General features: G+C 34.3%; 1 protein-coding gene across 1 annotated transcript in view; it reads left to right on the top strand.

Annotated features, from left to right (window-relative positions):
- Nucleotides 1–17,832, top strand: part of REDIC1 (regulator of DNA class I crossover intermediates 1) — a 48,552-nt gene extending 30,720 nt beyond the window's left edge. The window contains exons 9-11 of the mRNA XM_054590885.1: nucleotides 8,323–8,398; nucleotides 14,559–14,641; nucleotides 17,434–17,832. Coding sequence (XP_054446860.1) covers nucleotides 8,323–8,398; nucleotides 14,559–14,641; nucleotides 17,434–17,832 — 558 coding nt within the window. The remainder of the gene's footprint in view (nucleotides 1–8,322; nucleotides 8,399–14,558; nucleotides 14,642–17,433) is intronic.
- The last annotated feature ends 3,589 nt before the right edge of the window (nucleotides 17,833–21,421 follow it).

The following is a 21,421-nucleotide window of genomic DNA, read 5'->3' as shown; positions in this document are numbered from 1 at the left end:
TCTTTAATCCATTTAAATTAATCCATTTAATCCATCAAGTTAATTTGTGTGTATGATGTTCATTTTCATTCTTTTGCATGTGGCTATCCCTTTCCTAACGTTGTTTATTTAAGAGGCTGTCCTTTTCCCATTGTGTATTCTTGGCTCCTTTGTCATAAATTAATTGACTATATGTGAGTGGGCTTATTTCTGGCCCATGCATTCTGTTCCATTGGTCTATGTGTCTGTTTTTATGCCCATATCATACTGTGATTTCTACAGCTTTATAATAGTGTTCAAAATTAAGACATGAGATGCCTCCCGCTTTACTCTTTTTTCTCAAGAGTGCTTTGGATATTTGGGGTCTTCTGCAGTTTCATACAAATTTTAGTATTTTTGTTCTATTTCTGTGAAAAATGCAATTGGAATTTCAACAGGGATTGCATTGAATCTGTGGATTGCTTTGGATAGTATGGACATTTTAACAATATTAATTATTTCGGTCCATGATCATAAAATATCTTTCCGTTTATTTGTGTCTTCTTTAATTTCTTTCATGAGTGTCTTAGAGTTTTCATTGTACAGGCCTTTTACCTCTTTGCTTAAATTTATTCCTAGGTATTTTGTTATTTTTGATGGAACTATACATAAGATTGGTTTTTAGTTTCTGTTTCTGATGGTTCATTATTAGTATATAGAAACAACTGATTTTTATGCAATGATTTTATATCCTGCAACTTTACTGAATTTATTTGTTCTAACAGTTTTTGGTGGAATCTTCAGGATTTTCAGTATATAACATTATGTTAACTGCAAATAAAGACACTGTGACTTGTTCCTTTCTATTTTGGTTGTATTTTCTTTTTCTTGCCTGATTTCTCCAGCTAGCACTTCCAATATTATGTTGATTAAAAGTGGTGATCCTTTATTTTTGTTTTTATCCTCACCTGAGGACATTTTTTTTTTCACCATTGCTTTTAGAGAGAGAGGAAGGGAGAGAAGAGAGGAGGAAGGAGAGAGGAGAGGAGGAAGGAAGAGAGGAAACGAGGAAGGAAGAGAGGAAACGAGGAAGGGAAGAGAGGAAGGAGGAAGAGAAACGTCAATGTGAGAGGGAAGCATTGATTGGTTGCCTCCCTGAGGTGCCCAGCTCCTGGACCACGGATTGAACCCATGTGCCTAGGTATGTGCCTTGACCGGGAGTCAAATCCTCGGCCTTTCGGTTATGGGACAGATGCTCCAACCAACTGAGCCACACTGGCCAGGGCATGGCACTCTTTTCTTGTTTCTGAGTTTAGAGTAAAGCTTTTCACTGTTGATTATGGTGTTAAGCTGTCATGTATGGTCTTTATTTTGTTGAGGTATGTTCCCTCTATATCTTTGAAAAAATTTTTTAATAAAAATTTATTTAAGAAAAACAGAGGATACACCTAGAAGCAAGAAAACAGACTGAGAAAAATCTTCTATACCTTTTTGTTGTGAGTAATCACTAATGGGTGTTGAATTTTGTGAAATGCTTTTTATGCATCTATTGAGATGATATTATTTTTATTCTTGCTGATGTGGTATGTCACATTGATGGATGTGCGTATGTTGAGACATCCTTGCATCCTTGCAGTAAATCCCACTTGATCATATATGATCCTTTTAATATATTGTGGATTTGGTTTGCTGATATTTTGTTCATGATTTTTACATCCACGGTCATTACTGGGATATTGTCCTGGAATTTTCTTTTCTTGTAGTATCTTGTCTGGTTTGGTATCAGGGTAATACTGGCCTCATAAAATTAATTTGGGAATGTTCTCCTTTCTATTCTTTGTAAGAGTTTGAGAATGATTTGTATTAATTCTTTGTTTTGATTTACCAGTGAAGCCTTTAGGCCTTGACTATTGCATATTGGGAGGTTTTTGATTACTGATTTGCTCTCCTTACTAAAGATCAGTCAGTTTGTATTTTCTATTTCTTTGTGAGTCAGTCTTGGTTGTTTGTATGTTTCTAATAATTTATCCATTTTTCTGTGTTGTCCAATTTGTTGTAGCATAATTGTTAATAGTAGTCTTTCATGCTTTGTATTTTTGTGGTATGAGTTGTAACATTTCCTTTATCATTTATTTATTTGAGGCCTCTCTTTTTTTCTTGTTGCATGTAGGTAATGGTTTGTCAATTTTGTTTTTCTTTTCAAAACTCTTAGTTTTATTGATTTTTTTAGTCTCTATTTCACTTATTACCATGATCTTTGTTATTTCTTCCTTCTACTAACTGTAGGCTGTCTTGTTTTTTTTTCTCTTTTGAATTCCTTTAAAAGTGAGGTGGTTTATTTGAGTTCTTTCTTGTTTCTTAATGTAGGTATTTATCACTATGGACTTCCTACTGTTTTTGCTGTATCCCATGTTTTGGTATGTTGCATTTCTATAATCGTTTGTCTTAAGATATTTTTAAATTTATCTTTTGATTTCTTTGTCTCATTGGATGTTTAGGAGCATGTTGCTTAATATTCACATATTATGATTTTTCAGTTTTCTTGTAATTGATTTCTAGTTTTGTATTATTGTGTTTTGAAAATATGCATAATATTTCAATAATAAGTTTATTAAGACTTGTTTTGTGGCCTCATATTTCAACTATCCTGGAGACTGTTTCATGTATCTTGAGAAGAATGTGCATTCTGTGGATTTTGGATGGAATATTCTCTATGTCTGTTTAGTTCACCTGATTTGGAAAGTGTTATTTAAGGCCAGTTTTTCCTTATTGATTTTCTGTCTGGATGATCTGTCCGTTGATGAAAGTGGGGTATTAATGTCCCATACTGTTGGGTTTGCCAAAAGTTCATTTCGTTTTTTTTCCTGTAAGATGGCCCTAGTAGTGCTTACTTGTCTTTAACTTCATTTGAAATAATTTAGTTACATTGTACTGTGACAGCTGTCATATGTGCATTAAAAAGAATTATCAAAGTTCTTGAATTTTTGGGTAGTCATTTTAATATTGAAGATGGAAGAAAATATGCAGCATTTTTGGCATATTATGCTTTATTATTTCAAGGAAGGGAAAAACACAACTGAAATTTAAAAAAAAAGATTTGTGCAGGGTATGGAAAATGTTCTGTGACTGATCAAATGTGTCAAAAGTGCTTTGCAAAGTTTCTTGATACTATTGGCATTTTGGTGAAATAATTCTTTGCTGCGGTCTGTCTTATGCATTGGAAGATGTTTAGCAGCACCCCTGGCCTTTACGCACTAGTAGCTAATAGCAGGAGATGGCCAGCATTCTCAAAACTTCCAAATCAAAAAAGTTATTGGTGAAAATGAAAGTTTTGTCTTTTATATTTCAGAAAAAACCATATGGACTTTTTGACTAGCCCAATATTATTGTATTGCTGTCTATTTCTTCCTTTTAGATCTTCCAATATTTGCTTTATATTTTTAAGTGCTCCTATGTTAGGTGCATGAATATTTACAAATGTATATTCTCTTGTTTGATAGACCCTTTTTCCTTATGTAATGTTCTTCTTTGTCTCTTAGTACAGTATTTGTCTTAAAAAATATTTTGTCTTGTATACATACATATAGGTATTTCAGCTTTCTTTTGACTTCTGTTTGCATGGATTATCTTTTTCCCATCCCTTCACTTTTAGTCTGTGTCCTTATGTCTGAAGTGGGTCTCTGGTAGGCAGCATCTACATGAGTCTTATTTTTTTTTTTTTTTCCTTTAAAGTCTATCCATCCACTCTGTATCTTTTGATGGGAGAATTGAGACCATTTACATTTAAAGCAATTATTGGTAGATACAGTCTTACTGCTATTTTCTTCATTGTCTCTTGGTTGTTTTGTAATTCCTTTGGTACTTTTTTCCTTGCTCTCTTTTTGTTTTGGTGATTTTCTGTAGTGGTGTGTTTAGATATCTTTTTATCTCTTGTATACCTACTATAGATTTTTGCTTTGTGGTTAGTGTGAGGCATATATAAAAATAACATTTAAAGCAGTCTATTTTAAGTTGGTAAAGCTTAAGTCAAATGTATTCTGAAGCTCTACATTTTTACTCCTCCCATAGTTTATGTTTTGATGTCACAACATACCTTTTTATCTTGTGTATCTATTAATTATTGTAGTTATTTTTATTACCTTTGTCTTGTAACCTTCATACTAGCTTTCTAAGTGGTTAACCCACCACCTTTACAGCTCTAGAGTATTTTTAATTTTACAATATATTTACCTTTACTAGTGATATTTATACTTTTATATATTTTCCTTTCACTAATTTGTGTCCTTTTCTTTTGCTTAAGGAAGTCTGTTTAACATTTCTTGTGAGGTCAGTCTAGTGGTAATGAACTCCTTTAGCTTTTGCTTTTCTGGGAATCTCTCGATTCTGATGGACTGCTTTGCTGAGTAGGGTATTTTTGTTTGGCAGTTTCTTGTTTTAGCATTTTGAATATATCATGCCATTGCCTTCCGGCTCGGAAATTTTCTGGTGAAAAATATGCTTATTGTCTATGAGGAATCACTCGTACATAAGAAGTTGCTTTTCTCGTGCCGCTTTTAAGATTCTTTCCTTGTCTTTAACTTTGGATAATTTAACCATAATGTGCCTTGGTGAGGGTTTCTTTGGGTTTATATTATTTGTAACTCTATAGGCCCCCTGGATCTGGATATCTGTTTTCTTTCCTAGCTTAGGGAAGTTTTCCGCCATAATTTCTTCACAGAAGTTTTCTGGCCCTTTCTCTCCTCCTCCTCCTTTTGGGACTCCTGTAATGTGAATGTTGGGCTACTTGGTATTGGCCCATAAGTGCTGTACATTATATTCACTTTTTTCTTTTTCTTTTTGCTCCTCTGACCGGATAAATATCACTGCCATGTATTTAAGTTTGATGAACCTTTCTTCAGCTTCATCTAGTCTTCTGTTGCATTTTTCAGTTTAGTTATTGTATTCTTTAGCTATGTGATTTCTGTTTGGTACTCTGTTATATTTTTATACCTCTTTGTTAAAAATCTTCCTTTGTTTATGTGTTGTTCTCCTGACCTGAGTGAGCATCTTTATTTTGAACTCTTATCAGGTAATTTATTCTGTTAAGGTCTTTTTCTGAGGCTTTATTTTGTTCTTTTGTTTGGAACATGTTATTATGTTTTTTTTATTTTCCTTGACCTTCTTTGTTAGCTTCTATGCATTAGGTAAAACAGCCACCTCGCCTAAAAGAATTGGCCCTGTATAGGAAATAAACTTTATATTCTAGCACTGACCCAACTCTTGGTTGTTTCTCAAAGCTTTGTGATGGTCCAGGTATCCTACTTTATTTTTAGTGGCTTTTTGTAGTGTAGGGTGTGCCAAATCTGCCAGTGACCCAATGGTGAAGATCCTAGGTAGCACCTAGACTAAGTGTGATCAGAAACTGGACCCTCAGGCATATAGATAAGTCTGTTTGTAAGTATACCAATATACTTTGAGAAGGGCAATTCTATCTGTTTTCCCTCAAGTCCTGATGTGATAGCCAGTAAAGAACTGTTTCTTTGTTTGCTACCGTCCCTTTGAACAAATGTGTCTTCTGGGAAACAGCCACAAAAGCTGGGTGCCAGATGTATGTGCAAATTCCTTTTTTGGTGACACTGAAGAGCTGGAGAAGGGCAGAGGGGAGCATGAAGAGGGCACCTGTTGGACTTTCTGGTCTCTGGAGAGGATTGCATTTGGTCCCTAGATATATGTTTAATTAGAAGCCTGCCTCTCAGGCCACAGGTGTGAAGATATACTAACAGGCCTCTTTCACAGACCGACTGGGAGTTTGTTGCAGTCTCTATGCTCTTCCCTGAGGGGTAGCCAGTGAAGAACTCTTTCTCTGCTTGTTATAGTTCTTTGGGAGCCCTGAATGTAAGCCCCATTGGCTACCAAGAGTGAGGTGATCAAGGGGTGTTCCCTCATCAGCAGCCACAAAAACTGGGACACTAGACATGTGCACAGCTCCTTTTTGGGGAGATACTGGCAACCTGGAGTGACGCAGAGGGAGAGGGCAAAAATAGCTCCCAGGCTCCATGGTCTTTGGAGAGGATTATGGTTGGCCTTTAGATGTGAGTTTAATCAGAAGCCTGACTGTCAGACTACAGCTGTGAAGATAAGCTAATAGGCTCCCCACCCCCACCCCCACATCCCCGCCCTCCCACCAAAGACTGGATAAGGCAGTGCTAAAGCTGCCTCTGCTTTAGGCTTTGGCAGGGAGCTACACTGAGCCTGGATGAGCCCTTTAAGAACTATTTCTCAATTTGCTATAGCTTGTGGGTCTTGTGAACACAAGCCCTATTGGCTTTCAAATCTTGATGTTTTGATGGCTCTTAAGTACATGTCTTAAAAAATTGTGTACCTCTCCTCAGGGAGAAGCTTGGAGTTGTGGGTTCCCTCCAGATTGTGGATTGCCATGCCTGGGGTGGTGTTTATGGTGAAATTGTGTCTGAGCCTCTACTTCCCATTTTGATGTGTGTTTTTTCTTGTTCGCTCAATGTGTAGGAAGGAGTCTCTCAGTTAGATTTTGGGGTTTTTTTCCAGAGGAAATTGTTCCATATGTAGCTGTAGATTCAGTGTGTCTGTGGGAGGAGGTGAGTTCAGGATCCACCTACATCACCATCTTGAACTGGAACATATTTAATTTTAAAGTAGGAGAGGAAAAAGGTTCAAATATAAATGTTTAAATAGTAATTTCTTCATTGGAGAAATGAAAACACATAGAACTTCAGAATTCAAAGGAGTGGATGTCATGCTAGGAGACCTGATTAAGGTGGGGGAAAAAATGAAATTACACTTCTTCATAAATGGTAAACATAAAATGTAAGGGACAGAATCTGCTTAGCAATTAATATATTAAATATGAAGGGGTGATTTTTCTTATCAAGATTCAAAGAATAATAAATTGAAAAGAAAAAATTATATACTTTTTAAGAAACATGTAAAACATAATAATAAAGGTTGAAAATAAAAGATAGCAAAATAGACACCTAAAGAAAATACATAGTATTGTAGCAAGTGCAGTATAAATGCCTATTGAGAAAAGATAAGATAGAAGTTACTGATCCGTACCAGTTATGACACCCTGCTGGGCAGGCATTGTGAAGGCTTGCTGTCCTAGAGTGTGGGCAAGTTTCCTTGAACAATTCAGTTTCTTCTCTTTGGGATGCTCTTCTTTGTCTGTTTTCTTCTATCAACAGATCTGACGTAGGTATAGGAGTGTGTGCCTGCCATGAAGTCCATATAGCTTTTTCAGCTTGTATATTCCTGCTGCAAGTGTGGGGCTTGAATTTTTTTTTTTAAGTTGAACATACAAGACTTTAAAAATGATTGAATAGTGGAGTTAGAGAAGAGGCTCTACTGCGTAAAGTTATTTAGGGCCTCAAGTTGGTAGGGACTCTAACTGCTGGTTTCGATATTTTAGTAGTGTGTGCTGATATCAGTAGTGTGTGCTGAGGGAAAAGGAAGTGGAGTGCTGAGAAGAATATTTTTATGGGCCAGGGCTGCCCGTGGTGTACACTGCTTCTGCCCATGGCCAGAACTTAAATCACACATCCAAGCCAACTCTGAGGAAGGGTAGGAAGTGTAGCCTATTATAGTTGTATGCCTAAGAGGAAAAGGAAACTGGTTTGGTTGCAGTTTCTCTTCTATCCTGCCTGTCTATCTAAAACTCTATATCCCACCTACAGAGAATATATATTTTCTATAAGTTCATGGTACATTTGTAAACATAATTCATGTAGTAAGCCATAAAGTTTAAGAGATTTATATAATCAGTGATTCATAGCCACATTCTCTGATAAGAACTAATTGAATTAGAAATCAACAACAAAAAATGATGCTTAACCTTCCTTCTTTTAAATTAAGAAACGATGTTGTTTTAAAAAAGAAAAGGAATGGAAATAAGTTACAAATTTTATAGAAATTGATGGAAAACAAAACCAATCCTGTGTTCCACATGAAATTTATACCTCTTAAAAGCTTTTACTTAAAAAAACTGAAAATAAACAAACTGCTATCCAACTTAAGAAATTTGAAAGGGAATAACAGAATAAATCTCCAAATTACTTAGTATCTTTGTCTTTTCCAACTACATTTACTATGACTACCTGAAGCCTTTTGTGTTTGTTGGTAATTTCTTAGCAAATGTTTATTCTTTCACTTGTGTTTCTGAAGCAGTTTTAATTTCATTTCATTTATTGTTCATCACAGGCTAATTTTTCTAACTTTTAAAATAAAATCATCTTTGTTCATTTAAAGTAATATGAAGGAAGAGTACTGTAGAAATGAATTGGTGGAATTAAAAGGGAGCTGTAAGTGGATATTGTGTATATAGAGGTTGTTAACATTTTGTTTTTCTTCTAGAATCTGGCAGAAGAAGGAGGTTTGTGTTCACTAAAAGGCACACCAACAGCTACAGAGAAAATCTGTCAGTATAACAGTAGGTGACTTTTATTCTTAAAAAAAAACTTACATTTAAACTGAAATCAGTTAAACTTTTTTTTTATATTTTTACCAGCAAATATGTTTCATAGTTAACTTAGAATGTACTAGTAAGGCAATTGATTCTTTAAAATTGCTTTTATTTTTTTTGTAAAATATAATATACATGATTGATACATATATATGTACAATTTAACAAAAAATAATAAAACATACTGTTGTACTCACTTTGTACTTTAAGAAATAATGCATAAAAAGGAAAAAGGACTCATGGACATGGACAACAGTATGGTGTTTGCTAGGGGAAGAGTGATATAAGGGGACTTAGTGGTAATGGAAAAAAATACAATAAAGATTATATTTTTTTAAAAAGGAAGTGTAACCAGTACTTCTTAAGATCTTCTCAATTGCATTACCTATCCTGCCCTCTAGAGGTAACTATTATCCCGAATTTGGTATTTGTGATATCCTACATAGACTTTTACATTGCTTGGTTTTGAACTTTCTACAAATGAGGCTAACTCTTTCTTTCTGCAACTTCCTTTTTTTCCCCTCCCAGTAAGATACAGAGTCTGGCACAAATAATGCCCCTTTTTTATTATAAATCTTTTATTACAAAATCATAAGCGTGTAATTCTGTAACGTAGCAATATCACACTCCAGCACACCATATGACATTTTAGGTGAAATGTTCAAATTAAAGCTATAAATTATTACACCCATATTATGACCCTACGATCCACACTTAAACAGGCCTTACTTCTGCTGGACACTATATTTTGAGGTTCACCTACTTTGAAACTCATGAAAACTCCAGTAATTTTAACATTTGTTAGCTGCTATACAGCCTCCTTTCATATGAATGTACCATAATTTATTTATACATTTTCTGGCAATGATTGTTTAGGTTGTTTTGAATATTTTGCTATGGTAAACAATGCTACTTTGGCAGTTCTTGGCATTTCTCTTGGTAAACACATGTATAAAAATTTCCTCTAGGATATATAATTCTAGGAGTAGAATTGGCTAGTTAATGTGATATGCACATCTTCACCTCTTCTAGGTAATGCAAAACTGTTTTCCAAAGAGGTTGTGCCAGTTTAAACTTCTGCTAGCGAGATAGGAGTCCTATTTGTTATATAATCTCACTTGCACTGGGTTAGCTTTTTATCATTATTGGCATTCTATCTCATTGCAATTTTAATTTATATTTCCCTGATTATTGGTTAGATTGACTGGCCATCCACAGGTCATCTGTGAAATTCCCTTCATGGTTTTTGTCTGTATTTCTTTTAGGAATTTTGGCTCTCCTTACTAGATGTGTCTTTTATATACAGGGTCCAGCAGAAGTATCGCCTGCTTGAGTGTCATTGGTAGGATGTCGTTGGATGTAATAATTTATAGTTTTAATTTGAACATAATTCTGCAGAGAACAACTTTGTGTGTATATTACTTAATTGTGGAGATGATTTTCAGGGTAATTTCTAGGGGTGGGATTATTGAGTCAAAGGAGAGATACAGCAGAATCCTAGAATAGCATTGTTTCAATTAAGACTCAGCTGAGATATTGTAGGAACTTAACTGTTGTTTATATAAATTAGCCTATAGTGTAATTGGTTTAGTTATGGATTGTTTCACCTAAAGTTGCAGAACCTCTCAACAATGTAAAGCTAAGGCTTAAAGTACTTTTTTTTTTTTTTTTTGTAGATATTGCCAAATTCCCTGTTGCACCATTTGGCAGTTCCACCAGAAATGTGTGTTTTATTCCACAACCTCAGCAAAAGGGATTGTGGCCAAATTTAAGAATTTTTGTGACTCTTACAAAGATAGATAGAAGTTTGAGTTTACTTTCTATCTGAGTGAAGCCCAGTGTTTTTAAAAAAATATTCAATGGTCATTTGCATATCTTTTGACCAATTGAGTTTTGGGCTATTTCTTTTTTCCTTGATATTTAAGAATCTTCCTATGTTAGAGATTTAGGTTTTTGCCGTAAGTCACAAATATAGCAGTGGAAACTATTGTCACCATGTTGTATATTACATTCTTAGTACTTATTTATCTTCTAATTGAAAAATTTGTACCTTTTGACCACCTTCCTTCTGTTTTCCCTTTCTCCACACTTTACCTCCAGTAAATAAGAGTCTATTCTCTTTCTGTTTGTATTTTTGTTTGCTTGTTTTTTAAGAATCACAGATAAGATTACATAATACTTGTCTTTTTCCATCTTATTTCACTTAGCATAATACACCCTTGGTCTGTTCATGTCACAAATGGTAGGGCTTTCTTTTTTAAAAAAAAGATATGGTATAAAAATATTTCGTGTGTGTGCGTGTGTGTGTGCGTGTGTACATATCACAGCTTTATCCATTCCTCTGTTGGTGGACACAGGTTGTTTTCATGTCTTGGCTAGTGTAAATAATGCTGCTATGAACATGGGGCGTGCAGATGTTTTTTTTAAGTTGGTGTTTTTGTTTCCTTTGGATATATTCCTGAAAGTGGAATTGCTGGATCATATGGTAGTTCTGTTCTTAGTTTTTCGAGGAACCTCTGTATTGTTTGTCATAGTACCTGCACCAATTTACAGTCCTACCAACAGTGCACAAGGGTGCCCTTTTCTGCACATTCACTCTACTGTTTTATCTCTTCCCTTTTTGATGATGGCCGTTCTAACAGGCATGGGGTGATATCTCATTGTAATTTTAATTTGTATTTCCTTAACATCACCATGATGAACATCTTTTCATGTCCTTGTTGGCCTTTTGTATATATTTTCTTTGAAGAAGTGCTTATTTGACTTTTTTGCCCATTTTTAATTGGGTGATTATTTCTTTTTGCTATTGAGTTTTAAGAGTTCTTTATATATTTTGGACATTAACCCCATATCAGATATTTGGTTTGCAAATATTTTTTTCCCATTTTATAGGTGGTTTTCACAATTTGTTAATGGTTTCTTTTGCTTTGCAGAAGTTTTATAGTTTGATGAAGTCTCACTTTTTAAAACAAATTTTGTTGCTAGTGCTTTAGGTGCCATATTAAAAAAATCATTACCAAGACCCATGTCAAGGAGATTTATTCCTATGTCTTCTAGGAGTTTAATGGCTTCATATCTTAACACTTAAGCCTTTCATCATTTTGAGTTAATTTATGTGAGCAGTATAAGATATGGGTCCAGTTTCATTCTTTTATACATTAATATCCAATTACCCCAGCACCATTTATTGAATAAATTGTTTTTTCTCCGTTGAGTATTCTTGGCTCCCTTGTCAAATATTATTTGAATGTATATGCCTGAGTTTATTTCTGGGCTCTTGATTCTGTTTCACTGGTCTGTCTGTTTTTAATGTCATTATTGCATTGCTTTGATGACTATAGCTTTAGGGTATAACTTGAAATCTGTAAGTGTTATGTCTCCTGCTTTGTTCTTCTTTCTCAGGATTTCTTTTATTTAGGATCTTTTGTGGTACAATATAAATTTAAGTGTGCTTTTTTTCTACTTCCGTGAAAAATGGCATTGTAATCTTGATGGGTATTGCGTAGAATCTGTAGGTGGCTTTTGGCAGTATTGATGTTTTAACAATGTTAATTCTTGTAGTCTATGAGCATGGTATACCTTTTTATTTAATTGTGTCTTCTTCACTTTCTTTCATTAATGTCTTGTAAAGAGTAGAAATCTTTCACCTCCTTAGTTAAATGTATTCCTAAGTATTTATTTTATTATTCATGATGCTATTGTAACTGGGATTGACTTCTTTCTTTTTTAGAAAGTCTATTATTAGTGGTTCTTTTCATGTTAATTTTACATCCTGTAACTTTACTAAATTCATTGATCAGATCTAAAAATTTTTGGTTGACTCTTAAAATTTTATGTCATCTGCAAATAGAGACAATTTTACTTCTTCATTCCCAATGCTGATACCTTTTATTAATTTTTTTTGCCTGATTGCTCAGACTAGGACATCTAGTACTATGTTGGCTAAGAGGGGTGAAAGTGGGAACCCTTGCCTTCTTCCTGATCTCAGGAAATGCTTTCAGCTTTTCACCATTGAGTATCATGTTATCTGTGGGCCTGCCATATATGGCCTTTATTTATTACATTGAGAAATGTTCTTTCTGGGCCTAATATGTTAACAATTTTTATCATGAATGGATGTTGTATATTGTCAAATGCCTTTTCTGTGTCTATTGAGATGATGATATGGTTCTTTTATTCTATTATTGTGATGAATCGCATTGATTAATTTACATGTGTTGAACCATTCTTGCATCCCAGGGATATGCCCACCTGATCATGGTATATAATCCTTTTAATATGCTGTATTTGGATTGCTAGTATTTTCTTGAGAACTTTTTCATCTATATCAATCAGGGATATTGGCCTGTAGTTTTCTTTTTTAGTACTGTTCTTTTCTGTTTTTGGTATCAGAATAATGCTGGCCTTGTAAAATGAGTTTGTAAGGGTTTCTTCCTCTTCAGGGTTTTTTGGGTTTTTTTGGAAGAGTTTGAGAAGATTTGTATTAATTCTTTTATAAATGTTTGATAAAATTCACTAGTTAAGCCATTTTGGCTCTGGGCTTTTCTTTGTTGGGAGATTTTTGATTACTGATTCAATATACTTACTAGTAATTTCTCTAGTCAGATTTTCTCTTCTTGATTCAGTCTTGGTAAGCTGTGTATTTCTAAGAATTTTTTTGTTTCTTCTAGGTTGTTCAATTTGTTGGTGTGTATTTGTTCATAGTAGCTTCTTATGATCCTTAGAATTTCTGTGGTATCATTGTAATTTCTTCTTTTTTGTCACGTGAATGAGTGTGTGTCTAATCTTTCTCAGATTTTAGTACTCAACTTAAAACAGGTTCACAAAAATTTTTAAAGCTACATACATGTAAAAATTAAGGCTGTTTGAAAGCTTTCTTAAAATTGAATCTTTGGCCTCTTCTCCATCCCAATTTCACTCTATTGCCTTATTTCAGATCTTCATCATTTCATCACTAGATAATTTAGTTAGTCTCCTAACTGACCTGCTTTCAGCTAGTCTCACCCTTCTTTAGCCCACACTGTATTAGATGCATTGGTAGATAATATAAAATGCAAATTTCTTTAACATTAATGTATGTCCTTATACTTTTTTCCTTCCCATGCCATATGCTATTTTTCATCCTGTATCTCTGGAAAATTCTTGTTCATCTTTCAAAATCAACTTTTTATTATTGTGCTTTCTCTATGGCTATTAATCAAATGTCTCCTCCCTTATAGCTCATCACACTTGGCTTTTCTTTACTTCTGTACCTTGTATGACCTGCATTATTGTACCTAATCTTAGGACTATTTTTAATAAATATGTCTCTTCACTATAAGATTCTGCATACTTTGAGCATTATGACCATGTATCCCTACTAACTATTAAAGTGCCTTGCATAAAGTGTTAAATTGTAGTTACATTTTGATCTGCATTTTCTCTTTTTATTTATTTTTAAATCTTTATTGTATATTTTTTCCATTACCATTCAGTCCCCTTATATCCCACTCTCCCCCACCCCCCAGTAATCACCACACTGTTGTCCATGTCTGAGTCCTTTTTCTTTTTTACTCAATCCCTCCACCCCTACTAGCTTTCATCTGTTCTCCATCTATGAGTTTGTCTCTGTTTTGCCTGTTAATTCAGTTTGCTCATTAGATTCCACATATGATTAAGGCTTCATTCAACAGACATTTGTCTTCCTCACTAATGATTCTGAGTTTATTGTATCTTTGGATTGAATGAAACTTATTGTGGGGGAATGCCCTTAGATCATGTTATTAGTGAAATTCTATCATTCACTTTTGTGTACTCTGCTTTCCATTCTCAGGAAACACCTGCTCCATGAGGGTTTCAGTTTCCTTCTAGAGTGATGAACTAAGGGTATCTGAGTTCAGCTAAATCCTCTGTGTCTATCAGGTGGCAGAGGTTAGTTTTTGTTATAGAGAGCATCAGTTGTGACCCAAGGCATGAATAAATAGTACTCATTGTTTATTGCATGTAGGAAGGTCCTTTGCCCAGCTCCAACCAGCTCTTTAATGTGTTAGCTAAACTTAATTTTACTAGCAAATACCTTGTGCTTATGTATGTATTTTCTAGAGTATTAATGAATACCATTCTTCATAAATTAAACCTTTATTTTCAGATCTTGAGTCTTCACAGAGTAGTCAGTCTTCCAGTTACTCTCCAAGGCCAACAGATAGTTGTTTCAGTTCTAGTTCAGAAATGGTAAGTTTTGCTCCCTCCTTCCTTTTTTGGCTTATTAATATATGTTCTACTAATTTTGAATTCTTTGTGTTTCTCATAGTTAACCAATAGTTGAGAAAAACAGTTGAGCCAATAGATTGTGGAAATAAATGTAAACAGAAATGTGGAAATATTAAAAATATAAGAAAATATGAAAGAAATAAAATTAAAATGCAGATGAACACCACATTTATAACGATGATGAATGTGCTCATTGTTATTTACAAAAGTGATTGTTATCAATATGTGTGTGTGTATGGTAAAGTTGTGCTTTTTTTCCCCCCACTCAATAATTGAAAACCTAAAACAGCCAAGAATACATACAAAAGAAAGGCTCAAGGCTTATATGAAGAAAGCTATAAAATGTTATTGTAGACTTAAATCTGAATAATTGAAGTGATGTTATTTTCTGAGTGGGAATGCTGCATTTCTCTTAAATTGCGTGATTAATGGAATTCTACTTCATTAATACTTCCATCTCTATTTCATATATGCCTTTGTCTCTAACTCACTGTCCAAACTGCTTTTGCTAAAGGAAGAACACCAATGACCTCTATGTTGCCAGATTCATTGGACAGTTTTTATTTTATGAGAATTCCTAGTAATATTGTAGAAATGATTAATAATTTTCTAGTTTTGAAATATTTGCTTCTGTTCGCTTTAATGATAACACAATATCTCAGTTCCTTCATACTTCTCTGAATGATACGTTATGCTTTTGCCCACTTCTTTTTCACCCTTACCACTATTTAAATGTTGTAATGTTTAACGTTTGCTACAGGACCCTTTTCTTCTCTTTTTTAAAAAGACTTATTTACTTATTTTTAGAGACAGGGGGAGGGAGGGAGAAAAAGAGGGAAGGAAACATTGATATGTAAGAGATACATCGGTTGGTTGTCTCTTGCACCCCCGCAATTGGGGACCTGGTCCACAACCTAGGCATGTACCCTGACTGGGAATTGAACCTGTGACCTTTGAGTTCTCAGGCCGGACTCAGTCCACTGAGCCACATCAGCCAGGGCAGGACCCTTTTCTTCTCTTAACCTACCCTCCAAACTCTAGGTGATGCTCTGTACTCCGATGACTTTACTCTCTGTTCAGTGATAGTTCTCAACCCTATGACTATAGCCCAGTTCCTTTGTTAGATGTCCAGTTTCCTATTGGATATATCTTTTGGGGCATTTTACAAAATCTACTTATTTTCTTACTTTAAACTGAATGCCCCCGATCTTTCATTTTATCCAATCAATTATACCTCCAAAACAAAATGAATATTTATCTACTTAATTTCTGGTGTCAGTACCCTAGTCTAAGGTACCATCATCTTGTTCTTGACCTACTGTGGTTATTTTTTAAGAGATTTCTCTACTTCTAACCTTGCCCCGCTTTTCTCCAATTAACAATCATCATGATCTTTTGAAAACTTAAAGTAAAATCATGTTATTTGCATTCATTCAATGGATTTCTATTTTACTTTGGAATCTAAAATACAGTGGCTATAGGCCATGTGTTCATGACCTTGGTAGCATTTCTGACTTCTGGCATTCTTCCTCTCACCATATTCACCCGTACTGACATTTCACTTTCCTTAGCTTATGAGTCTCTCTTCTGCTTCAGTGCATTATATACCCTGTTTCCTCTACCTTACTCTTACTCATCCTGTAAGTCTTAGCTTAAATTTGTCACTTCTTCTAAAAGCCCCTCCTTGGTTCCTTAATCTTAATGAGGCCCCTCAGTTATGCTCTCAACACGCTTCATACTTGCTCTTCATAATGTATTTCTCAGTTTGAAATTATATGTACATGTATGTGATTAATTGGTTCATATCATTCCAACCCAGAAGGATGTGTGCTGTAAGAGGGCAGCAATCATGTCTGCTTCATTCACATTGCAGATACAAAATGAATGTTCATTTCTTGAATAAATAAATTTATTGAGCTTGTGTTCTCTTAATTTGTGTCCAGGCAGTCTCAGTGCTATTTTGTGAGCTTACTTTTTCTATTTCAGTGCCAATCAACTGAGACATATACCTTAGTTTAGGTTTTTTTTATGTTAACTTTGTTTCTTTTCTCCAACTTGAATAATCAATTCCTTTATGTAAGATTTTCATTAAAAGAATATTTTGGTTAGTTTAGTAATTAAAAGGTAAATTTTTTCATGAAGTTGAAACATTCAAGCTAGTAAATTGAAATCTAGAACCTTTAAAAGTTCTTCAAATTTGACATTTTATATAACAGTTATAATATTCATTGCTATTCAGATGTTCTATTAACTATTTTATTTTATGTTAGTTGATAATTCTCCTTAAGTTATATCTTTTATGAGACTGGGCCTATAAAAGGTACAATACAGGTATTTTTACTTGCTAAGTGAGTGATTGAATAATAGAAGTTTTACATATTAGCTGTTTCTTTCAAAGTTATTACTTTCATTCCACTCTTTTTAAGTGGTTCAAGAGTATGTTGTATACCATTTCCTCTACATGAAAGATGGATGATGTAGACTGTGATTATGCGTACTGAGAAGAGACAGAATTTCCTTCTCCTTTTTAACTCATTTGTATTTTTACTACAAGAATTATAATTGTTCCTGCTATTTTAAAAATTAATAATCTCCTTGATTTTCAAACACCAAATATCCAGCTTGATTTGCAATTTGCCAACATCTCTTGTGGTTTGAAATTTTCTGTTCTATGAATCTGTGTTTTTAAGTTATTGAATGATTTTTTAAAAAATTAAGCATCATTTACAGTAAAATTACTGAAATTTTTTTAGCCATCTGAAGATGAAGATCAAATATTGCATCAAGTTGAAGATTCAAGTAGGAGATCCATCAAAACTGAAGACACAACAAATAATTTTTATTTAGAAAGGACGGCAGAATTTCCACATGATAGCAGTATTAAAGACAGTGCCAGAATTCATGAACAACGTGAGCGTCTTCACCAGTTCTCAATGAAAAATAACACAGATCAGCTAGCACAGTGTCAGAGTAACTCAACCCATGTATTACAAACCAAACCCAGTGATAACTGCAGCATGCAGTTTGTAAGATGTGATGTATGGGTACAAACAGAGAGTGTACCTGTAATGAAAGAAAAATTCGATGCTGCCATACAGTGTGATATAATTTCAGGATGTAAATGTAGAAGTGATGTGTCTTTGTTATGTTAAAAGGTGCAGAGAAAACATTAAAGCAGATACCACTGAAGGACTGGAAACCCTTAACAACAACTAATATTCCAAAATTTCTGCTTGAGATTTACCATTTCACTTAATGTTCAGAATTTCATTAATATTATAAGGAATGAGAAAGTGTAGCTGAACACAGGGTGACAATATTCAGAGAATATATTTATGATTTGTTTGAAAAACATTTTAATATAAGTTCATGTAGATATTTATTTAGCAACTTTAGTATATCAAGATTTTAGAAAGTTATATATAAATTTACTGTCTGTCATTATTATGGTGATTATTCATTATATGCTTCTATATGGATTATAAATATGTTTAATAGTTTCCTTGCGGACTTATTTTAAAACTTAGTGCAGTCACATATTTAGCAGAAATGTTTTCTCTTAAGATTTCAGACATAAAATAATACCAGTAATATCAAATACATTTTACAACCTCATTATAAGAATTTTCTTAGCTACTATCTTAAATATTATACCCTCATTAAGAAATTCTGGCATTAATTTTTAGATAAAATACATTTTCTATCCTATTTGGATAACATTTTTGTGGGTTCTTGTAGTCTAAGGAAAATGTTATTCACTTCAAGGTTAAAAAACCTTTCAATACTTTTATAAAAGAATTGTTGAACATTGAAAAATGATTTATGTTTACTAATATTAATATTGCTGAGGTTTTTTCATAAATATTACAACAGGATTTGTCATTTATAAAATTTAGGCTTTGCTTCCAACATAATACTTAGTTTTTGTGTCAAGATTTTAAATGTTTGCACTCTAAAATTGTTATTTGTATGGATATATTACAAAGTGCCCAGCAGGGGGCCATTCTGATATCTAACTGAACCAAAAAAGAAAATTGTTAGGCATTTCTGTGCCTTTAATGAAAAGGATGATTAGATACTGCATTTTTACATGCATCCATGTTACTCAGTAGTTTGTGTTTCAGAGGTTATCTGAAGCATAACGATTTAGAAACACCAGCAGCTAATGTTTAAATAGTAGCAATCTTCAGGTTTTTATCTAGTTGGAGGAAGTTATTTTTGCTGCCTCAGAGCACAATGAACTCTGCAGTAATTTTCTTAAAGTATAGTAATCATCTCATGAAAAGGGTATATAATTATCTGATATACATTCATAGTTTTTCAAAAGGCCAGATTTTCATCCTGATATAAAATGAAAGGTATTCCACCATGGATTGATTATCCTGAGCATTATTTTGCAAAACATGAAATAGAGCAATGAAGACCAATGTATGGCAAAAGAAGACTCTGTGCTGGTGATATTATAATAAGATTGAGCTGTGAATTGTGAATTGGCTTAAAATAAATAAACTAATTTTTCCCAAATACTTGTCTAACAATATTGAAAGCACATTCATTTCAGGAGGTCCGCATGTAGTTATATTATTATTAATATCATGATTTTGCAGTTAAACTCTGTAAGGTGAAGAAGAATATCAGGGTTCCGTAGTGCACTGACCATACACAATAAGAACAGGGTAAGTAAGGTTCTATGTATTAAAGAATTTAAACTTGACCCAAAAGAGGTTTGGCCTTTGCCCTTGGCTTTTGGGAGGTAATCTCTTAAATTCTTGGAATGTCATGACTGACAGAAGTGCCTTCCTTTGCCTGGGGATGTTTGGGTCAAGCCAGATAGTAACAATGTGATTAGGATGGGACTTTGAGACAGGCAGTATCATCTCAACTTCCTTAGAGGCTAGACTGTGGGCATTCACCCATGCAACTGTGATGGAACCCCAGGAAAGGCTCGGACACCACGGCCCAGGTGAGCTTCCCTGGGTGCCAGTATTCCTGTGTGTTGTCCCTCACCAATACCAGGAAAATAGCACTGTTCCTGACCCTACAGAAGACAGTAGCTGGAAGCTTTGCAGTCATAACTTTCCTAGACTTTTTCCTGTGTTTTTTTTTTTTTTTTTTACCTAGGCTGATTTTAGTCTGTATCCTTTCTCTTTCATAAACTGCAGCTGTTGAGCATAATAGCTTTCAGTGAGTTCTGAGTCTTCCCAGCAATGATCAAATCTGAGGATACTCTTGGAGCCCTGCAGTAAGGGTAGTTCTGTATAAAGTTTTCTTACTTTACAGCTACTAACTCTTTAGGTGCTTTAAGGGATAAATATATGTAAAATATATTTAAAGGAAAGCAAATATAGAATTACAAAATAAAAAAGATATATAATGTAATAGATTATAATATTTTTTCAGTGCAGTACCGGTTTAGTTTTCTCTTGGTAAAAGCATTTAATGAAAAAAAAATTAATGAAACATAGCATTTTTTTCCCCATATTTGCAATTTAAGGTTTATAAGACAAAGTAAATCCTAGGTTAAGGTTTATTGAAATGAAACAAAGTGGAAAAGTTAATAATGATTCTTCACACATTTGTAATGTAAACTGCCAATCACAGTGACTTCAAATAAGATACTGCACATTCAGTAATGGCTGATGTATATGATACTGCTTTGTGGTTGGTGTTTAATGCATTTGTGAAACAGTGCACTATTTTGGTCAGCGTCAAATACTCTAGGAAGCTGACATCCGAAATAATATGAGGCTATCTTTAGGGATAGTCTCATGTAATTTACTTTTATAGCACTTATCGTAAGTAATTTATTCATGTAATTTCTTGGTTAATGTCTGTTTTTCCCAAGACACCACATATAGCAGTGTAGCAAATGCTGTCAGTGCTCTGCTAATACTTCCTTGGCACTTTCCATTTTAATACATGCCAGCCTGATTTCCAACTGCCAGTACCTGTGACACATTTCCTTAGGGGTTTTTCTTGGCTGCAGAATCTCATTCTGCCTATGTGTGGGCAGGCAGTACGCACCAGGAAATTAATGCTGCTTGAGAGCAGTCTTTTAGAACAATGACTGATCAGAGTCAATGGATAAACACCCCTGTTCCCTTGTCTCTTGGATGGAATGATTCCCTCGGAAGCGTTGTCTCCTCAAAGTGCGATCCACTGACCTGTGACATTAACATCACTGTTTCCTGGGGGTTGGTTAGAAATGCAAATTCTTAGAGGCCACTCTAAAACTACTGAATCAGAGTCTTTGGGAGTGGGGCATAGGAATCTGTGCTTAAATAGGGACTCTTCTTCTAGAGTTCCTGAGAAGGATTAAGTTGTGTGTAACGGTAACTTGCTGGATAATAAACCCCTTATTAGCTTTCTTTCTTTTCTGTCTCCTCCAGTTCCGTAGTGGTGTTTCATGAGATCGCCCTCCAAACAAATCACATGCACTCTGTCTCTGTGTTATGGTTTGCTTATGGGGGAATCCATATTGACAGGTCAGGGACCATGATAAATGGATGAATGAATTGTCTTTTCCTAGTTTCACAATTCTTTAGTCCCAGTTTTTCATTTCTGCCACCTGCTGACAACTCAAGTGCATCTAGCAGCATATTACACACAAATGAATAGAGAATTAGTGAAATGAAATCGTCGTCAGAGTAAAAGATCCAGAATGCAAGAGAGTAAGAAGAAAAAAAATATGAAAGAGAAACAATAAGGGTGATAGAATAAGAGGCTCCAACATATTTTTAA

This window comes from Pteronotus mesoamericanus, unplaced genomic scaffold, assembly GCF_021234165.1.
Source record: "Pteronotus mesoamericanus isolate MK-2021 breed Mesoamerican mustached bat unplaced genomic scaffold, CSHL_Meso_final scaffold_21, whole genome shotgun sequence".
In the NCBI taxonomy this organism is placed as follows: Eukaryota; Metazoa; Chordata; class Mammalia; order Chiroptera; family Mormoopidae; genus Pteronotus; species Pteronotus mesoamericanus.
This window is presented reverse-complemented; position numbering and strand designations above follow the sequence as displayed.